At 31.9% G+C, this 20,692-nt stretch overlaps 1 protein-coding gene and 1 pseudogene across 2 annotated transcripts; both read right to left on the bottom strand.

Moving 5' to 3' along the window:
- LOC143623286 (cytochrome b561 and DOMON domain-containing protein At3g61750-like) overlaps positions 1-6,581 on the bottom strand; it is a 28,108-nt pseudogene extending 21,527 nt beyond the window's left edge.
- A 5,420-nt stretch (positions 6,582-12,001) lies between these two features.
- LOC143623259 (cytochrome b561 and DOMON domain-containing protein At3g61750-like) lies at positions 12,002-13,599 on the bottom strand. Of its 2 annotated transcripts, none has more exons than XM_077094209.1 (4): positions 13,412-13,599; positions 12,925-13,321; positions 12,546-12,853; positions 12,002-12,295 (listed from the first exon to the last, which is right to left on the bottom strand). In XM_077094209.1, the coding sequence occupies exons 1-4, from the start codon at positions 13,580-13,582 to the stop codon at positions 12,020-12,022; spliced, it is 1,152 nt and encodes a 383-aa protein (XP_076950324.1). In that variant the 5' UTR covers positions 13,583-13,599; the 3' UTR covers positions 12,002-12,019. The 2 variants fall into 2 exon arrangements, with proteins under 2 accessions (XP_076950324.1, XP_076950325.1); XM_077094210.1 differs by having other exon boundaries at positions 12,546-12,847; positions 13,412-13,598.
- Between the last annotated feature and the right edge of the window lie 7,093 nt (positions 13,600-20,692).

Here is a 20,692-nt window from a genome sequence, read left to right as displayed (position 1 = left end):
TACTCTTTTCCTAAACTTAAATACCTAAACTTATTTTTTATTACACTTTCACTCTTCAACATACAATTGTAACTTTTTAAATTTAATGTATATATTATAAGTTAACATGAATTATAATGTTATTAGCATAAATAATCGACTTTATTTAGCTTCATATCATTAAATACTACATTACACTTTATGGTGAAAGCCACTAATAATTATCTAACAACCACACATAACAAAACACATAATTTTACAAAATTTGATGAAAGCCATTAATAATATATAATTTAATGTTACAACAATTTTAAAAGGAAATGATGTATTCCTATAACTCTATGTATTAGTTACCAAATAAGTTGAAAGAAAATAAAAGTAAGTCAAAGAATATTTATTACAATACTTATACGCAACACCAACGTTCATGTACGAGATACAACTATTTGTTTATTTTTTTTAAACTTATTAACATTAATATAACTATAAGTTTATTAATCCTTTAATATTATAAAAAATAAAGTTTTAACTTATCAATATTTAAACATATTTGCTTTACTAAAACTATTTTGATTGTAAAAATGTAACATTTAGATTTGTAAAACCAATAAAAACGCGTGTTTTTTCACCACTGACTTCCTGTTTTTTGAAACCTAACATTATCAAACTACAAATTTACAAATGATTTATAAATTTGAGATGTCTTTTTGAACCGTTTTTACTTTAAACGGTAAACAAGCATATAACAATACCGACAATTATAAATGTTTCATAAAAACAAACTACTTAATTTTAAAAACGTCATATCATAAAAAAAAATATCTCATCGTATACGAAAATATACAATCTATATTTGTAATTCATATTAAATAATTTCTTACAAATTAAAGTCTAGAAAGTTAACATAATAATATTATAATATTACTATAATAAATTTATAACCATACTATCTAATATCAACTCCTAAATTTTCAAAAGCCCTTTCATCTTCTTCGACAACCGGTGTTTACACATGGTCAGCTATATGTGGCTTTATCACGAGTGATGAGTAGAGCCGGTGTTAAAATGCTTATATTAAATAAGGAGGGTAATGTTACAAATAAAACTACAAATGTGGTTTATAAGAAACTATTTAGTTATTTATGAAATTTTAATTTTCAAGTTTTTTTTATCTATCAAATAATTGTAAAACGAAAGTTATTTTGTTGTTTATGAAAAGTATTATGTATATAGTAATTGTAGAACCAATGTCATTTTGGTTGTACTTATGTTGAAGCAAATTTTTTGTTTATAATACGTTATAATAACAACTATATATCATGTTATCGTCTCCTCGAGTGTTGTTGTTAAACGTTTTATATATTTCCACCTGTGTCGTACACGGGTCAATAACCTAGTTTTTAATATAATGAGATATTATAACCCGTTTAAGAGCTACCTGAGTTTGGTGATACCCATACCCGTGAATTCGGGTCAAATGCATGAGAAACCTTCATTTACAAATAAAGTAATCTGATAGCTTTAGAGAATTTAGAAAGATTTCGTTTATATATATTTAGAGAATTATAAAAATGATCATTTGCACAACAATTATTAACTTTTCCTCAATGTCCGTTAGTTTTTATTGATGATGCATCAAATGGCTTATACTTGATCAAGTTTAAAAGCTAGCTCTTGCACTTTTCAACAGATATGGAAAAGTTGATACCAAGAAGCAAAGGCTATAACCAAATGCGGTAAAAATTAAACCCATGAAGCAGGTTAATTGTTTTGGCACAAATATGGGCTATTAGGACTACTAGACAAATATTATTATCCAAGCTACACAACTTTTAGATAATGTGGCTAGGATAACAACTACTTCTCTTTTGTAATTATGGTTTATGGTACTCTATTTTGTAACTAATATGTAGCTAACAAACTCAAGTGCTCTTTGTTATTATAGTATTGTTGTCGAGTCACAATCATACATGTGTTAACTAGGTTTAATCCGTCACAACGCGCGGGGTTGCCAACTTGTTATTATAAACTTTATCATCTGTAATACACATTAACTTATAAAAAAAATACCAAAATTCATGTTTGTTCTATGTTTATAGTGATAATATTTACGTATTTTGATACCACCTCATCGCTTTCGATCCTGTACTTTTAATTAGTGTCTTTCAAACTTTCATTTTCGACTATGGATCCAAGTTTTTATATCGACTTTGATGGTTCGAAAGATTATTTTATTTTTTCCGAACAGTTAACCTTTATAAACACAAACACCAACAAGGCACCCACGGAAACCTCCAGATTCGGAAGATTATTTGAATGTTGAATATATTATGCCAACTATATTTTGAAAAGTGAAAATGAAGAATACAAAACATGAAGAGACAAACATTTAAGATGCATATTACTCCAACTTTGGTTGTCATACCAATAATAAATAAATCATGAGAGAATATATAGCGTTTCAACTTTCAACTTTAACTTGGGATCATGTTTTCAATCTTTACTTTATGGTGACTTGGTAACCCAAATGTTAAGCGTCCTACATACGTTGATACATTCAAACAGTAACACACCCCTTAAATATACATATACATATACATATATAAACCCCAAACCTGCTTCTTGCTTGCTTCCATGGAGGATTCCTATCATCAATCTGTAGCGGTAATCGCTTCCAACGATGACCTTTTAACCGAAATCCTTATCCGTCTCCCTGTTACCTCCATCCTTCGTTTCAAATCCGTATCTAAACACTGGCGATCGCTTTGACTCACAGACACTTCACCCGCCGGTATGATAATAATAATAATAACGTTTCCAAATCTGTTGGTCTATTTGATCATTATGGTATGTATTATCCATTTGATGTTGAAAACCCAAGCCCTCCTCCATTCCGTAGTCTCGATTTCTACTTTAATCGTTCTGGTGTCAGAATCTTTCAATCTTGTAACGGTCTATTACTTTGTCATGCCCTTCACAATGACAGTAGTGAATATTATGTGTTTAATCCCACCACCAAGCAACTCGCATTCATCTCACCGCTTGGTAAATACGCCAGATCAATGGCTTTTTCTCTGCACTACAAAGTTGTTTGTGTTACTCAAAAAGGCATGCTTCAAATTCAAATATACTCATCCGAGACAATGAAATGAAAGATTTGTATCGAATCTTTCTCTGGGCGTCCATCCGACTTCTCCTACCTCGTTTAATGGAACGAATCCGTCTATTGGGCTCCTGATTTTCTATGTGACAGTTTCTTGTACTTGAAATTAGATGTTGAAGAGTTGCAAGTGTTGCCCGGGCCTGAGGGATTGAGGTCTGATGAACTATCAACAATGTATTTTGGGGAATCAAGAGGTCATCTGCATCTAATACCAGACACGGAATATTGAACGTGAATGTGTACGAGATGTTGAGGGACTGTTCGGGGTGGTTTCTTAAGTATCGACTACAGTTTAATGAGATTCAGGATTTACCAGTTATTTTGACTCGACTACATTCTTAATCTTATACCTGGATAATTTTATAAGAGACATGTTGTGTGCCTGTATATGAAATTGGGATATATACTAAGTGTTTTTACCCTACAAAGTGTAAGAAATGATAAAAATCATTTTAATGACAAGATTATATTTTATACAGTTACAAATCATTGAAATTATTGGCTTCTTTTTGTTAAAATCTAGTTCACCTTTTCAATTCAAATAATTTTTATATACTTACTATTTTAAAGAAAATTTATACTATAAAATCAACAATTCTTTCTTGTTTACATCAAAGAAACTAAAAGGCAAATATTTAGTATCCTTAATTTGACATCATGCCTTATTTTCTTAATTAAGATTTTAAACCCTATAAGAAATAAGAATTTATAATTATGAACTCATAAATTGTTGTCCAGATAAGCTGTGAATTCAATGTTATAAAAAGGAGAATAAGTTGTGATTGCATTGTTACAACAAGGAAAATAAGTTGCGAGTTCTACTTAATGTGAAGATAAAAGTTGAATTCATTGTTACAAAAGGTTGTGAAATTGTTATGAGTTTCTTCTTACAAAGTGAATTCCAATATCTTGATTTTAAATTTGCAATTTTTTTTGTAAATTAAATTGTTTTAAACCATGAATTTGAATTCCCATGGGTATAAAGTTTTGAGTTCATCAGTATTGTACAATGTGGTGATATTGTTGTAGCTTTGTGAGTTAACAAAGTTGTTACAAAGAAGAACGAAGATTAACATGAAATGTAACACTTTTAGAGCTTTATAAGACAAATTCAATATGTTTCTGTAAAATGTTGGTACAACTGTATATAGTAAGGTAAACAATATTAACCCTTGATATTTTTGTTATAAATTACAAGCATACGTACACACTAAAGTTCAATTTATAGCAACTAATTGATAAAGTCGTAAGAGGTGTGAATAATGACAACATTTTCCAAATCACATATAATAAGCTTAATTTAACAAATTAAAGGTTAAATTATATTAGATATATACTCCGTATAAGTTATAAGAAACTGATTATTTTTATGTTAAAATATTGTCAATAGTTATTAACTTTTTTTGTGTATTCTAAAACTCTTTCTACTTTTGATTAGGCTAAGGGAAACTCGAAGGGACATTAGGTAACTCAAAACTTCATAAGTTGTAACATTAATCAGTAACACACATGTGAGTATGTGACACAAAAAAATAACAGCAAAATTACTTTCATAAAAAATAACAGCAAAATTACTTTCAATATTCAATCAAAAAACAAGTATATCACATACTCAAAGGGAATACTTGATAACATCAAATACAATATGAATCAAACCAATACCAATATTCTATCTGTACAAAACTCTGTTCTTTAACAATCTTTAACAAAAAAGAAGGTTTTTCCTCTCAATATTAAACCTTATCATCTTCTAATCCACGTCTTCTTCACTAATCCATATATATTTGCACAGACTGCAACCATGTTTAACCAGGGGCGTCTGCGAGAATTCTAGTGCCCATGACAAGTATGAAAATTGGGTATAATTTTTTTAATTAAAGTATATTTAGATTACTATACACACAAATATATACACACACATATACATATATGTATATTATAAAAAGAATAGGAAATAATAGACCAAGAACTAAGTAAAAGAATAAATCCATAAAAGTAGGATAAATAAGCAAATGAAAAGTTAAATAAAACTAATAAAAAGTTTTATATAATTAAATTAGATAATAGAAAAATAATAACTAAATCTATTTAAAGGTCTACCAAATGTTGATTGTCTTTACTTTCAAATAAAAAAATCAAATGCAATATTAAATAAAAGTCATGTCATCTTCTTCATTTATCCAAGGAACACACGACTACTTCAACGTTCATCTTCTTCGCCGGAAAATATTACGTATAGTCAAAACCCACTATTTTTTTTATCGTCGTACATGTCTCTACTCACATCTCTACATGGTTTAAAATTAAAGAAAGATGAAGACCTTATATACACATAGTAGCACCTTCATCTTTCTAGTAATATATTTAGACAACCAAAAAACAAGGCGATTCTTCCAACATAATGATGGTACCAGTTCCAGTATCTTCTGTGCTTGCTGTCCTTTTCAGGCCTTATAAAGAATTCCATAACCTGAATATGCAAAACATGTTTAAAAAAACTTGACTTTTGAAGTCAAACCTTTTTTACTTAATTTAATCAAGATTACGAATTTTTCATGTTTCCCAACACAAAAATGTTGTTATTATGTAGGTTTTGTTTATATTAACCAAATCTATTGATATTTTTCTTTAATTTTAAGAAATCTGTGATGAATTTGTAATTTAATATCGCCTGTTTGACTATAAAAGTCAAAATTGTATATATGTAGTGATTTTTGAACCTGGAGAACACTGAGCACATTGGCGGTTATCCCCAGTCCTTTGTGTGCTGGTGCATGGAAATTAAACTTGTTATACATGTTTAATCCGACAAATCCTGCGGAAACAGCAAATATGAACCGGACAAATTGAAAGCCCACGTGCAAATAATACCATAACGGATCCTTGTGCTTGAAGTATTTAGCAATGATAGCCCCATATGGTAATATTATACCCCACCCGAGTAAACCCAATGCCCCATGCGTCGTTTTGAGTGATGGAGAGTGTTAGAAGGCGTTCATGAAATTGAACTCGATCTTAATCCTGAAAACCAGGGTGCAAAAATGTCAAATATTTGAGTTTTAAGGTCAACAAGTTCGATGATAAAACGAACCTTCGGAGAAGTCCAAGTAGATATGTGTCTTGTCATTGTGAACAAATAAAAGGTGGTGCTCAGGGTACCTGCTCGAGAACGCTAACAAAATGGGTTGTGTTTTGAGTTTACTCGGGTACTTGAGTTGATATGCTAAGTGAATATTGCCACCATAAACCGTGACAAAATGAGGGATACTTGTTAAGGGTAACTCACCATTATCATGTCCACATGGTATCAAGCCCAAAATCTTTTAACTAATTGGTAATTTTGATTTTGACTCGATTCGATATAAAATATTAAAAACTTAGTTAATGTAAGCATTAGAGTTGATACCTTCAAGCTAATGACTTGACTCAGAATATTCATGTTGTAAACCTGTTGTAACCAAAACGTCTGATTTTAGTTGTTATAAAGGACGAGTTTAGCATAGGTGGTTCGGATGCCTGTTGTAACAAAGATCTTATTATGGAATTTTAGAAATGGTGATCCAGTTGATCCGGAACGTCCGATTGTCCGATTGAGAGGCACATGGCAAAGGGAAAGAGAAAATGATCGTCTTCAAACACAATTGACAATCCGAAATTAGCTCTTAAAGGATGAGTTTGCAAAGTATTCTGAGTTGCAAATCAAGAATGTGAAAATGAAGCAAAAAAATAAGTGAAGAGGCGGCCGAGATCGAACGAGAAAAAAATTGTTTAAAGGATGCCGAGCAAAAGGACAAGGATGAGCGGAAAAATTTTGATCTCTTGATGCGAGATCTTAGCCATCTTCACGAAGAGGAACTCGAATTGGTGTTAGCTTTGAAGGGTCAAGTTATTATTCTATAAAGGGAAACAAAAATAAGAAGAATGAGAATGATTTGTAGCCATACAAAAAAAACCCTCAAAAAAATTAAAAATAATTAAATAAAAAAATAATAACTCAAAATTTAATAAAAAACGAAAGAAGTAAAAATACTTTTCATTCTCATAAAAAAATTAAAAAAAAAACACAATGTGTCTTTTATCATCGTGTTCTTTTTATCATTGTGTTTTGTGTTTATTTTCGTCATTGTGTCTTTTATCCTTAATATTGTGTCTTTTTTTCTTTATATTGTGTTATATTACTCAATATTGTGCTATATTTTGTTCGACCTTTTGTTATATTTTGCAATAATTATGTCTTTTGTTAGTTGTAATTGTGTCTTTTGTTCATTTTCGTCATTGTGTTTTTGATCTCGACATTGTGTTTTTTCGCCAATTTTTTTTATTTTTTTAACGAGAATGATGGCGGAAACATGCTAGTTTTTTAATTTTTTTTTGTTTTTTATTTATATTTTGAATTATGATTTTTTATTATTTTATTTGAATGTATTTTTATGAGGTTTTTTGTGTGGTCAAATATCCTTCTCACATATTCTTATTTTTGTCTCATTTTGTATTTAACTTTGCCTTAGCTTCGAATGCAAAATCGCAAAAAATATAACATAACTTTCTAGTTTTTTAGTTTACTTTTAAGTTGTTTATGTTTTAGTTTTTATTATTAGTTTTTTTTTCTAGTTTTTGGTTTATTATTTGCAATTTTCTTTTTAAAAGTAATGTACTTTTTTCCACGTACTATTGTAATTTGTGTGGTTTAACTTATTTTACAAATATTATAGTATTAAAGATAAATTTTTAAATATAGACGTGTATTAAATTAAAATGAAAAATAGAAAATGAAGAATTAGGAGAACGATTCATAGTCCATACCGTTAGTTGAATGATTAGAGAAAATGAACGAGACAATGCCGACGTGACGCATCGTTACAAATGAGGCCTATTAGCCTCTTGTTTTTTCGAACAATGAAATTTTATAAACAAAACCAAACACCCAAAAGCAACCTCCACAACCGGAGAGAAGCCACCAACGAAAACCACAAAAGAATTACATGAACAAGAATTTACACCACATTCGTCCAATTTAAATGTCTATTTTTTGTCCTACACTTGTACTAAAGAAAACATTTCGACTTTATATCCCGATTACATCTTCTATCTTAACTGGTTTTCCTTCAAAGATTTTCTCGTTTCTCGCCTTCCAAATTCTTCAACAAGCAATAATCACGATCCCGTGAAAAACCTCTTTCTCCACTTCGCCGAGCTCAATAGTTATATAAAGATCTAATAATTCTCTAACCGTGAAGCCGAAGATATGAGGGACTTTACACCAACGACTAACAAGTCTCTAACCGTGAGACCGCCTTATTAGTTTGTATGATTAAAATTCATTTTTTCATTAAAAAAAATCTTAAATGGAACTTTATGGTGTTTTAAGTTTACTTTTTCTTCTCGGTTGGAAACCCTAATGTTTAAGTCTCCTCATACAATAAATAAATACGCTGCTAAATCAAACACACATAAACCCCAAACCTACCTCTCACATGGAGGATTCTGATCATCAATCGGGAGCTCTAATTATCGGTTCCAACGACGACCTTTTAACCGAGATCCTTATCCGGCTCCCTGTTACCACCATCCTTCGTTTCAAATCCGTATCTAAACACTGGCGATCGCTTTTGACTCACACACGCTTCACCCACCGCTATGATAATAATAACCTTTCTAAATCTCCTCGTGGTCTATTTGGAAACTATGATGTTTATGTTCCGTTTGATGTTGAAAACCCAAGCCCTCCTCCATTCCGTAGTCTCGATTTCTACTTTAATCGTTCCAATGTCAGAATCAAGCAATCTTGTAACGGTTTATTACTTTGTAATGCCTTTCACAATAATGGTGCTAGTGAATATTATGTGTTCAATCCCACCACCAAGCAACTCGCATTCATCCCATCTCTCCCGAACATCCGTTCTATGGCTCTGGCATTTCATCCACACTACAAAGTTGTTTGTGTTACTTCTTTAGAGTCTCAAAAAGACATGTTTCAGATTCAAATATACTCATCCGAGACAATGAAATGGAAGGTTTGTATTGAATCTTTCTCTGCGCGTGTATCCGACTTCCACCACCCGGTTTACTGGAACGGTTCCATCCATTGGGCTCCTCGTAATCTACACCGGCATTTCTTCTACGTCAAATTAGACGTTGAACAGCTGCAAATATTGCACGTGTCTGAGGGATTGAGGTCTGAAGAAGAACTATTATTAACAATGTATTTTGGGGAATCTAGAGGTCATCTGCATCCAATACCAATCATCGATGACGGACACAGAATATTGAACCTGAATGTGTACTAGATGTTGAGGGACCGTTCGGGGTGGTTTGTCAAGTATCGATTACAGTTTGATGAGCTTCCGGGTTTCCCCTACATGGCCACTTATGATTCGGGAGTCGCTGATGTGGTTAGAGGTAAAGAAGAAGAAGAAACATTCTTGGTGCTGGTAACGCCCTGTCGGGTGATGAGGTACAATGTTCATGACAAGAGTTTTAATCCGATATATATTCAAAACAACGTCGAAATTTATTATTATCAACGCTCATGTTTTCATCGTTACATTGAAGCCTTGTCTTCTTTCTAAAAAACAATTACGTTTGTTTAATGTTTCGTTATTAAGGTGTTTGAATGTGTGTTCTAAAATATGTTGCATCATGCATGTGAGTTTATCTATGTAATTTATATATTTTTGGCTTATGATTTGTGTTTGTGTGTCTTATTACTATATTAGAACCTGTTATCCAATTTTGATTTATGATTTTTGCACAACAATATGCACATTTTAATAATCAAATAGATTAGTTTACTGTTCTAGAATTCATAGACTAATAAGGATGCTATATGATGAGATGTAAGGGGTTCAAACCTCACTATCACCAATTTATATGGGAGATATGAGGGATGACCCTGGCTTGCCAGGGTTCGAGTCATGATCTCACCCGGTTTTACCGGCTCCTCGCTGTCGTCCGTTCGGCAGGCGTGGGGGTCGGGTTTTATCCGGTGAATCCCTCAATTAGGTGGACCGCTAGGGGCTCCGTCCGTCCGGACTAGTGGCCGGCTTGGGCTACCTTTAGTCAATGGGGGCCGCGCACGGAGTACCCGGCGTTACTTAGTTGGCCGTTCAAAAAAAATAATAATAAGGATGCCATATGATGAACTAAAAGGCTTTTTGGTGTCTATTATATGTTTGACTCTTGAAAGTCAAAAGTCAAACAACAGATCCTTTGTATTTCAATCGAATCTAAACAACTTGGATGGCATTGGTGTTGCAGCTACACTTAAATCCAGATGTTAATAAAAGGCTACGGAGATATTGATATGATGTTTGTTTGTTCGTTGAAAAATATATGAACACGGACTTTTTGTTCATGTTCGTTCGTTTATTAAATTAACAAACATAAACAAAATTCTCATCAAACGGCTCACGGACAGTTCACTGAATTCTCATTTACACGCCTAAAAGGTACACATGTCATTATTCTAAATATAAGTGATATACTTCACATCTCAATGTGCTGATCTAGTCAAGTCCACATGCATGCTAGTGAGTCTTATTGAGCTTGTGAGATTTAGCACTTTTGTACAGTTACAAATCATTGAAATTATTGGCTTCTTTTTGTTAAAATCTACTTCACCTTTTCAACTCAAATAATATTTATATGCTTACTATTTTAAAGAAAATTTATACTATAAAACCAACAATTCTTTCTTGTTTACATCAAAGAAATTAAAAGGAAAATATTTAGTATCCTTAATTTGTAATTATTAAAGATTTTAAGATTCTAAGATCAAACAATTCTTTCATATGTTCTTAATTAAGATTTTAAACCCTATAAAAAATAAGAATTTATAATTATGAACTCACAAATTGTTGTCCAAATAAGTTGTGAATTCAATGTTATAAAAGGAGAATAAGTTGTGATTTCATTGTTACAACAAGGAAAATAAGTTGTGAGTTCTACTTAATGTGAAGATAAAAGTTGAATTCATTGTTACAAAAGGTTGTGAAATTGTTATGAGTTTCTTGAATTCCAATATCTTGATTTTAAATTTGCAATTTTTTTGTCAATTAAATTGTTTAAAACCATGATTTCGAATTCCTATTGGTATAAAGTTTTGAGTTCATCAGTATTATACAATGTGGTGATATCGTTGTAGCGTTGTGAGTTAACAAGTTGTTACAAAAAAGACCGAACATTAACATGAAATGTAACACTTTTAGAGTTTTATAAGACGAATTCAATATGTTTGTGTAAAACATTAGTAAAATTGTATATAGTGACATAAGTAAGGTAAACAATATAAACTCTTGATATTTATTTTTTTATAAATTATAAGCAAACGTACACGGTAAAGTTCAATTTATAGCGACTCATTCATAAAGTCTTGGAGTGAATAACGACAACATTTTCCAAATCACATATAATAAGTTTAATTTAACACTTAATAGGTTAAATCATATTAGATATATTTTAAGTTACAAGAAAATGATCACTTTTAAGTTAACATGTTGTTAATAGTTATAAATTTTTTGTGTATTCTAAAACTCTTCCTACCTTTGATAAGGCTAAGGGTAATTCAAAAGTGACATTTAGGTAACTCTAAACTTTCATAAGTTGTACTTTGATACAAAAAAGAACACCAAAATTACTTTCAATCACTCAAAAAACACAAGTATATCACATCCCCAAAGGGTATGTATACCTGATAACATCAAATACAATATGAATCAAACCAATACCAATATTCTATCTATCTGTACAAACTCTGTTCTTCAACAATCTTTAACAAAAAAGAAGGTTTTTGCCCAATATTAAACCTTATCATCTTCTAATCCACGTCTTCTTCGCTAATCCCGATATTTTAGCACAGATTGTAACCATGTTTAACCTCTACTGAACAGGATCCAATGGGAATGATGGATTTGGAGGAAACTTGTTGGGTGTTTTCAGCTTCAAAACTTCTAGGACTATAGAAGTAAGTATGATCGAAGCAAGAACGAAACCATAACCGATCTTCCATGAACTCCCTGCATCAGCAAGCTGAATTCCTAGTAATATATTTAGACAACCGAAAAACAAGGCGATTCTTCCAACATAATGATGGTACCAATTCCAGTATCTTCTGTGCTTGCTGTCCTTATCAGGTCTTATAAAGAATGCCATAACCTGAATATGCAAAACATGTTTAAAAAACTTGACGTTTGAAGTCAAACCTTTTTTATTTAATTTAATCAAGATTACGAATTTTTCATGTTTCCCAACACAAAACTGTTGTTTTTATGTAGGTTTTGTATATACTAACCGAACCCATTGATATTTTTCTTTAATTATTGGAAATATGTGATGAAATGGTAATTTAAATTCGGTCTGTTTGACCATAAAAGTCAAAGTTGTATATGTGTAGTGATTTTCGAACCTGGAGAACGCTGAGCACGATGGCGGTTATCCCCAAGCCTTTGTGTGCTGGTGCATGGAAATTAAACTTGTTATACATGTTTAATCCGACAAATCCTGCAGCGACGGCAAATATGAACCCGACAAACTGAAAGCCCACGTGCAAATAATACCATAACGGATCCTTGTGTTTGAAGTATCTAGCAATAATAGCCCCATATGGTAATATTATGCCCCACCCGAGTAAACCCAATGTCCCATGGGTCGTTTTTGAACGACGAAGATTGCTAGAAGGCATTCCTGAATTTGAACTCGATCCTGATCCTGATCCTGAAAAACCCGAGTGCATAAAAGTCAAATATTTGACTTTTAAGGTCAACAATTTCGATGATAAAACGAACCTTGGGAGAAATCCAAGTAGATAGTTGTCTTGTCATTGTGAACCGATAAAAGGTGGTGCTCGGGGTACCTACTCGAGAACGCTAATAAGATGGGTTGCGTTTTGAGTTTACTCGGGTACTTGAGTTGATATGCTAAGTGAATATTCCCACCATACACCGTGACAAAAGGTGGAATGCTTGTTAAGGGTAACTCGCCCTTATCATGTTTTACTTGCGAGGGACTAAATCCCTCAGCATAATATTGTTTAATGACTGGTTTACCCTTTCGGGTAATCCAGCCAACCATAGCACTCGAGTTTAGCATCATACCGTCCCTTGAAAACCCCATCGCAACATATCCACTTGTATATGTTGCGGATAACACAATCGTCACAACATGGTCTTTACTTTGCGAGAACTGTTTTTGCGTGTAAATAAAATCGTTACATTTATACGTCATATGTCGAAATAAATGATTTCAAATATTTGGAAATCAAGGAACACTTACTCGAAAAACAAACGAGTTCCATACTGGTTTACACACCATATGTGACATATTAGCATATGGTAGAGGAAGAATTGCATTGATATCTTCATTGCATTTGTCGCCTACCACCAATGAAACTGTTATAACTGACACGAAAACCGCCAAAAGCAAGAATCGGGAGCCCGGAATCATCTCAAGTTGAAGGGAATAGCAAGCACAAAAGAAGCAAGAATGGAGATAGATTGGAATGAAAGAATGAGTGGGTAACAAGTTTATGATGTTGGTTTGTAAAGATTTCTTAAATTTGAAGATTTTCTGGTTGGTAGGTGTTGATGAGAGAGGTGGGTAATCATCATCATCATCAGTTATTTACATGTAATATTTCTATTTTTACTTTATAATATAACTCATGAATGTTATTTAGGTAGCTCAAATAAAAATTATGATGTATGTGTGTATATACATTTATATATTTTTTTGAAATTCAAATATCTTTTACTTCCTAGTTCCTCAAACTCGGACCTAGGACCTTTGTCCGTAGGGCCCAGTATGCTTTCCACCCGAAAGAATCACCCATCAGCTAGCCGGTGTTTAAGAGGCTATGTCTTTGTGACGGGGCTACCAATCCGAGGACATATACATTTATATTGTTATAAAATATATAAAGTTTTATAAATATACATAAAAGCATACAAATTTGTTTTAAGAAACTGAGGTATTTATTTATTTATTTATTTATTTTTTATTTATTTATGACATGCATAGTTTTCTTGTTTTATAATGTGGGGTATTGTAGGATAAAGTGTTCATGTTTTGCTGGGATGATAATTGGGCATTGCGTAAAAATGTGTTAAAAGGGGGACACTATTTATCATTTAAGGTTAAGGGTCACAACAGAGTTTGTTGGCTATTATATATACAATAAATTTTGTATTCTAAAAAGGAATAATTTGATTGAGTGTTAGCATTAAATTATTAGGTTTAGTTGTGTTTTCTATAATAAAAAAAATATTTTTCTTAACAAGAACTTTGGTTACTAAAATAATCTATCGGTTAAATCAATTATTGGTTTGGTTAAGCAAAATTTTGATGTAATGAAACCAAACCACATTGTGATTAAGAAAACTATAACTTGAACCACCGTTGATCGACAGTTTAATCGATACAGCTATTCAATTTTTCTGATCAACACCAGTTCCATATATTTATGACATAAACACCCTACAAATTTAAGGCTTCAAAAGTGTAAAAAGAAGACATTAGAAAGAAGAGTATAACAGTGATAATGTAATCTATATTTAATAAAATCCATAAAAATGAAATTTTTATTTATTTTGAAAGGATATATTTGATATTGGTTTTTGTTTTGACAAACATAATAGAGTAAACTTCGGTTTTTGTTCATTTGGTTTGTCCAAATATGTGGTTTTAGTTCAATAGTTTTTAAATCTGCAATTTTCGTTCTTGTGATTTCATTTCACTTACAATTAAACCCGACACCACTAACCCTGTTAAGTTTGGTCGTTAAACGAACTCATCAGTGTGGCCCTCATGTGAGGGGCAGTTTTGTCATTTTTCTACCCAAATACACCTTATGACTGGGGTAAACTTTCAACAACTACTTCAAGGTCTACAAAAACCGATGCCATCAAAGGTTTGGCACTTCAATAGTTGTCAACAATCAACTTGTTAGATGTCCGATTTAAGCAAAGACACTTTAGACGGGACTCAACAGCATCAAGAACCGACGAAGGATGAGGAGATACCAATTGAGGTCGTCATGGGGGGAAAGGTAAAAGGTGGACCGATGTCGAAATTGTCGTTTTAGTGAAATCGTGGATTCACAACTCGGAAGACCCGATATTAGGAAACGAACAAACATGTGGCAGTTTTTTGAAATTGGTATATTTATTATGTTTTTTTTAATTATGTTAATATATTTTACAATTTATATTTACTATATTCTTTCTGCCTTTTTAATATTTTAAGATTACCACTCATGTTCAAGAGGAGCTCGGGAACTACGAGGAAAGTCTAGATCAATGTTATTCGAAATGGCGGGACTTAGTACCAATATGAACATGAAAAAGTTGCTAAAGATGTGGTGTTTTCATGGCCGGATCGACAACCGGACCCGTTACCGATTCAGTGGACAGATCGGTTTTGTTTTTATGAAATTTGTTTAAAAGGTCTTTTTTTATTTTTATCTGAATCTATTGATAATACAGCTATGGTTATATAAATTCAATACACTAAATTTATTTAATCTCATTTTTAAAAAGTAAAATTCTTTTTCCTAACATAACATACTTACATCAAACTTTTAACTTAATTTGTTTAAAAGGTCTTTTTTATTTTTATTTGAATATATTGATAATATAGCTATGGCTATATAAATTAAATACACTAAATTTATTTAATCTCATTTTTAAAAAGTAATATTCTTTTTCCTAATATATTCGTTTTTATTTGAATATATTGATAATATAGCTATGGTAACAACATACTTACATCAAACTTTTAACTTAATATAAAGTTTAGATTTTATGTGATATTTAAATATTTTAACAAACTAATTATGACGTCATCCGATTCTTGAGTGTAGAGTCTGGGCCAGTGAATATGGGCCAGTTTGATGACGAGTCTGATTATGTAAACATTAATTGGTGGTAAACGTGTTAATTTCTTTCATCTATATAACTTAAAGTAATCACATATATACTTATTTTATTCATTTAAAAATTATCGAGTTTATTTATTACAAATTTTAGTTTATCAGCTAATTTTAGTTTGGTGACGAGTCCGACTATAAAACGTTGGTTGTATGTTTTGAGTGTTTTGAGTGTGTGCTCATAGTTCGGTTGTTCAAGTTTAATGGTGTACGGTTTGACAAGTCAAAGAATTAGTCGATAACTTTGGATTTTGAAAGGATTGGTTTTGGTTAATGAGATATAGTTGTTAATCAAGATTAAACTATAATGAGATTTCACTCATACTCATTAGTGTAATATCCTAAAGTATTCTAATATTAAATAAAGAAATTTGTGTTAAGTTGTCGGGCGTTAAATTACTAATTAGTATTAAACAAAGAAAAGTCATGGACTTGGATTAATTAAGATAGATTAAAAGGGTAATGGGCCTTAGGTCCATGGGCTTTAAGGGATATAAATACCCCTTAAACCATCCTAAAACCCTAATCCTCATTTCTTTCCATCTTATTCTCTACACACTCAAAAAACACACACACCACCACACATATACGGCCGCAAGTGAGAAAAGGGATCGAGCGGATGTTAGCTTTGGTAGATCTTTGCTATACGAGCCATACACAAGATCTAGAGTCCATAAGCAAGCTAACCGAGACCGAAGAACGCATAAAGGTAAGCCGTTTTACCTTTAAAGTTTACGTTTTTATAAACGTTTAGTCTTGAAACTTGAACCTAGAATAGGTTGAGTATGAACAAGTATTAAAGTAGCAAAATTGATGATAAAACGAACCTAATGAACCCGTGAGCATAAGCGGCTCGTTAAAATGGAACCCTAAGATATAGTTCTGAACGTTTTAATCTTAAAGGTCCAAACTTTATGCGCTTTCGGGTCAAGTTTTATCCGAAAATGAACATGAGAACGTTAACGGGTTGGCTAGTATCATATCCAAGGATTTCACGAAGAAACGGATACGATTATGGGGTTTAGAGCGAACTGTAGTTGCTGCTGGGGAACTTCGCTGCAGGTAAGTTCGCATCAGCTGGGTTCGCCGAATAAATTCGCTGGTGGCTAACTTCGCTACATGTTAAGTTCGCTTGTATATAACTTCGCTTGTATATAAGTACGCTTACAATTAAGTTCGCCTATTATAAGTTCGCTTGTATATAACTTCGCTTGTATATAAGTTCGCTAAATGTTAAATTCGCTTAATATTAAGTTCGCCAAAAGTTAAGTTCGCTGAGAAATGAATTAAAATCCTAGTGAAAAATGCGTTAAGACAGTTAATGAAAATAAATTTTTTCCAAGCTGACCTGGCAGCTTAACCCTAGCCAGGGGCTCTGCCCCTTGGACCCCGCTAGGGGCTGCCACCCCTAGAACCCCGCTGCCAGGGGCGCTGCCCCCGGACCCCTGTTCGTTGTGGGTAATAATTGAACTAGAAAGACGTTATGGGTAGTGAGAGTAATTGATACGTGTAATTGTTATACAGTTAGTCGTGCACAGCTCAAGAAAGGGATTACCATAAACGGTGAACGTAACCGCATTCAGGTGAATTTCTAGTCTCATTTCCTTGTTATGTTTTCGGGGCTGTGTGCATACTCGATGTGAATGTTAATACATTTACCTTAAATGGTAAGTGTATATCTTAATGACTATTGTGATAGTTATGTATGTATGCTGGACAGTACGTGAACGACCTTCGGGTATTGCACGTATTGTTAAGGCAAAAATAGTGTAGTATGTATGATATGTGCAGGTGAATAAGGGAGTATGTACGATTATGTTGTGTATGGTATTAAATGTATGGATATGATAATGAAATGTAAGGTAAGGTTAAAGGGTTGCATACCCTAATAATATATGCGAAGGATAAAGGGTTGCATACCCTAATAATATATACGAAGGATAAAGGGTTGCATACCCTAATAATATATGCGTACCCTAATAATATAAGCGAAGGATAAAGGGTTGCATACCCCAATAATAAATGCGAAGGATAAAGGGTTGCATACCCTAATAATATATGCGAAGGTTAAAGGGTTGCATACCCTAATAATATATGCGAAGGTCAAAGGGCGTAATGATCTTTACAACGTAAGGTAAGTATATGAAAGAAAGAAAGTACGAAGATAAGTAAGTATAATATAAACGAAAGTATGAAAATATGTAGTTACGAATGTACAGTATGTTATGCGATTAACTAGAACTCACTAAGCGTAGCTGACTTTTAGTATGCACGCAGGTGAGTAGGATGAGACAGCTCGCTTAAGGGGAACGCATGGCATGAAATTGAAAATACTGGCATCTGAAGGAAGTGTTATGTTATTTTAAAAGAAAATGTTTTATGTTTAAACTACTTTGAATGTTTAAGATGATGAGATTTGAAAGCTATGTAATATATTATAGTTGATGTTTTATTATTCCGTAAAAGTTCTAATTAACTATAATATTTAGAACTGTATTTATGAATAAATCCAACACGAAAGTAGGTACACCGATAGCGAGGCCTTACAATTAGTCTTGAGCTACAATATGAGAAATAGAATTGTAACTTTGAATTTAAATAGTAGTAGGCGTGAATTCTAAATTATTACCCCTTATAAACACTATTAAATGTTTTATTAAGTAACCACAGCAATCACCATGCCATACTAGCTTATTTGATTATTGTAATGTATTATTTCTGCATAATTAATATAATATACACTATATAGCCTAGATAATGAAATTATTAACCACTAAGCTCTTTATATTATATAAAATTCAATACACTTTTATTTCATCTGTTTTTAACACTGAGTTCTCGAGTTTTTAATTAAAAGAAATGAAAGTATAAGATTGGATAGAATGGGAGAAGAAAAGAAAGTAGATGCATATAATGCATTCTCAAGAAAAAATATGTAGTTTTAATGAAAAATGAAAGAAATGGGAAGAAAAGAAATGGTTAATTACATTCTTTAGTTTAACTGAAAGGAAATGAAAAGAAAAAATATGTAGATTTACAAATATAACATTTTTAAAACAATTATTAGATGTAAATTGAAGGGTAAAATGATAATTTTAAATATTTATCCTTTCCTTTCTTTTCAAATCATGCCAAATTGGCAAGAAAACTTTGGGATTTAAAACACCAAGTTTTCCTATAATTTCCTATCATTTCTTTTATAAAAAAAAACTTAAGAATGAAGATTCAAACTAAAATCTTATCATTTCCTTTCTTATCTCATGGAAAAAAAACTCAAGAATACAGTGTAAAAGTAACATTCTTTTGCTGTTATTTTAAAGGGGTAATTTCATATAATAGTAATCAAGTTTTAAAAGTGTTCTAATTAGGTCACTCAATTTTAAAAAGTGTTCCAATAAGATCACTCAACTTTCATATTTTATTAAATTAAATGTTTTAACATGTTTTTTTAGTGTTTTTTTTTGTTTCACATAGGAAATGTTTTTATCCTTTTCTTAATGTTGACGTTGAGTGACGACGTGGATTTTATTTTTTATTTTTGAATTTTAATATAATTAACATTTTTTAATTTTTTTTAAAATATAACAACATAAATTGCAGATTCCGACCCCCGCATCTTATCCTCCATTTCTTTATTAACGCACACGTGAGACTCGATTTGAAGATTTAGTGACCCGATTTGAGAAAAATATGCATGAGTGACTTAATTGGAACACTTTTAAAAGTTGGTTACTTTTCTATGAGATATTCCCTATTTTAAGATATAGCTAGCATAACAACATACTTGTGGGAGTGCGGGTAGAAAAGAAAAGGTCGGTAATCTGATAATCTTATCATAGTATCGCCTCATATGATCGCTAATTGCTTGCTAATTATTACAATAAATGTTTTCATCTTAATGTCACAAACCTAGCTATCAATTATTATTATTATTATTATTATTTTCCCCTATTTTTTTCCTCTGACTCGATTTTATATGTGTATAAGGTTGACCTGTTGAAGAATAAATATGGATTAAATGACGCTTTTAACTACAAGGAAGAACAAGATCTTAATGCAGCTTTGAAAAGGTTAGCATAAGATTTCAGATGTGGCAAAATGGGTTGGTCTAACGAGTAGTTTTTTTTGGGTACATGTTTGGTCAAATTAACAACATGAAATAAGATTTCATTATGTTATTGTATGGACCTAAAAGAAACTAAATAAAGATGAGTCTGTTATGCTTTTGAGTCAACTGAATTATCAAAATCCACATGTTTGACTTCTAAAGGTCAAACTGTCAAGAGGTGTGTCCATTTAAGTCACAACTTATGCCAAATTGTAAAGAGAGTGTGTAGTTTACTCAAAATTGTAAAAAGAGCTGTTTATAAGAAAGATTTTGTTTTATACTTGATGATTTTGAGTAAACTTTAAGGCTAAAATGTTCAATGTAGACACACTAAAAGGGTAAACTTTTAACGAGGCTCGAGGCCGAGGGTTAGGGGCTGTTAGGACTCAAACCAGAGCTAGGATTGTCGCATAATTGATCCAGTGTGAGATCACCACTGCCCATGTAGCTGTTGTTTGAACTCGTTGGTTGAAAAGTTTCGAGTTTCATGTTAATCTCTAGGATTGATTTCGTTTGAAATCTT

Source organism: Bidens hawaiensis, unplaced genomic scaffold, assembly GCF_021521415.1.
Source record: "Bidens hawaiensis isolate Kalapana, Puna unplaced genomic scaffold, B.hawaiensis_p1.1 tig00003356_1, whole genome shotgun sequence".
Classification (NCBI taxonomy): Eukaryota; Viridiplantae; Streptophyta; class Magnoliopsida; order Asterales; family Asteraceae; genus Bidens; species Bidens hawaiensis.
The sequence above is the reverse complement of the archived record's forward strand: the minus strand, read 5'-3'. Positions and strand labels throughout refer to the sequence as shown.

Bases quoted from the DNA above. Each gene is read 5' to 3' on its own strand.
- LOC143623259 (XM_077094209.1), bottom strand. From the start codon at position 13,582: ATGATTCCGGGCTCCCGATTCTTGCTTTTGGCGGTTTTCGTGTCAGTT. The intron at 12,854-12,924 runs GTTCGTTTTATC...CGGGTTTTTCAG, and splicing joins CTACTTGGATTTCTCCCAAG to GATCAGGATCAGGATCGAGT. The intron at 12,296-12,545 runs GTTCGAAAATCA...TTGCATATTCAG, and splicing joins TCGTGCTCAGCGTTCTCCAG to GTTATGGCATTCTTTATAAG.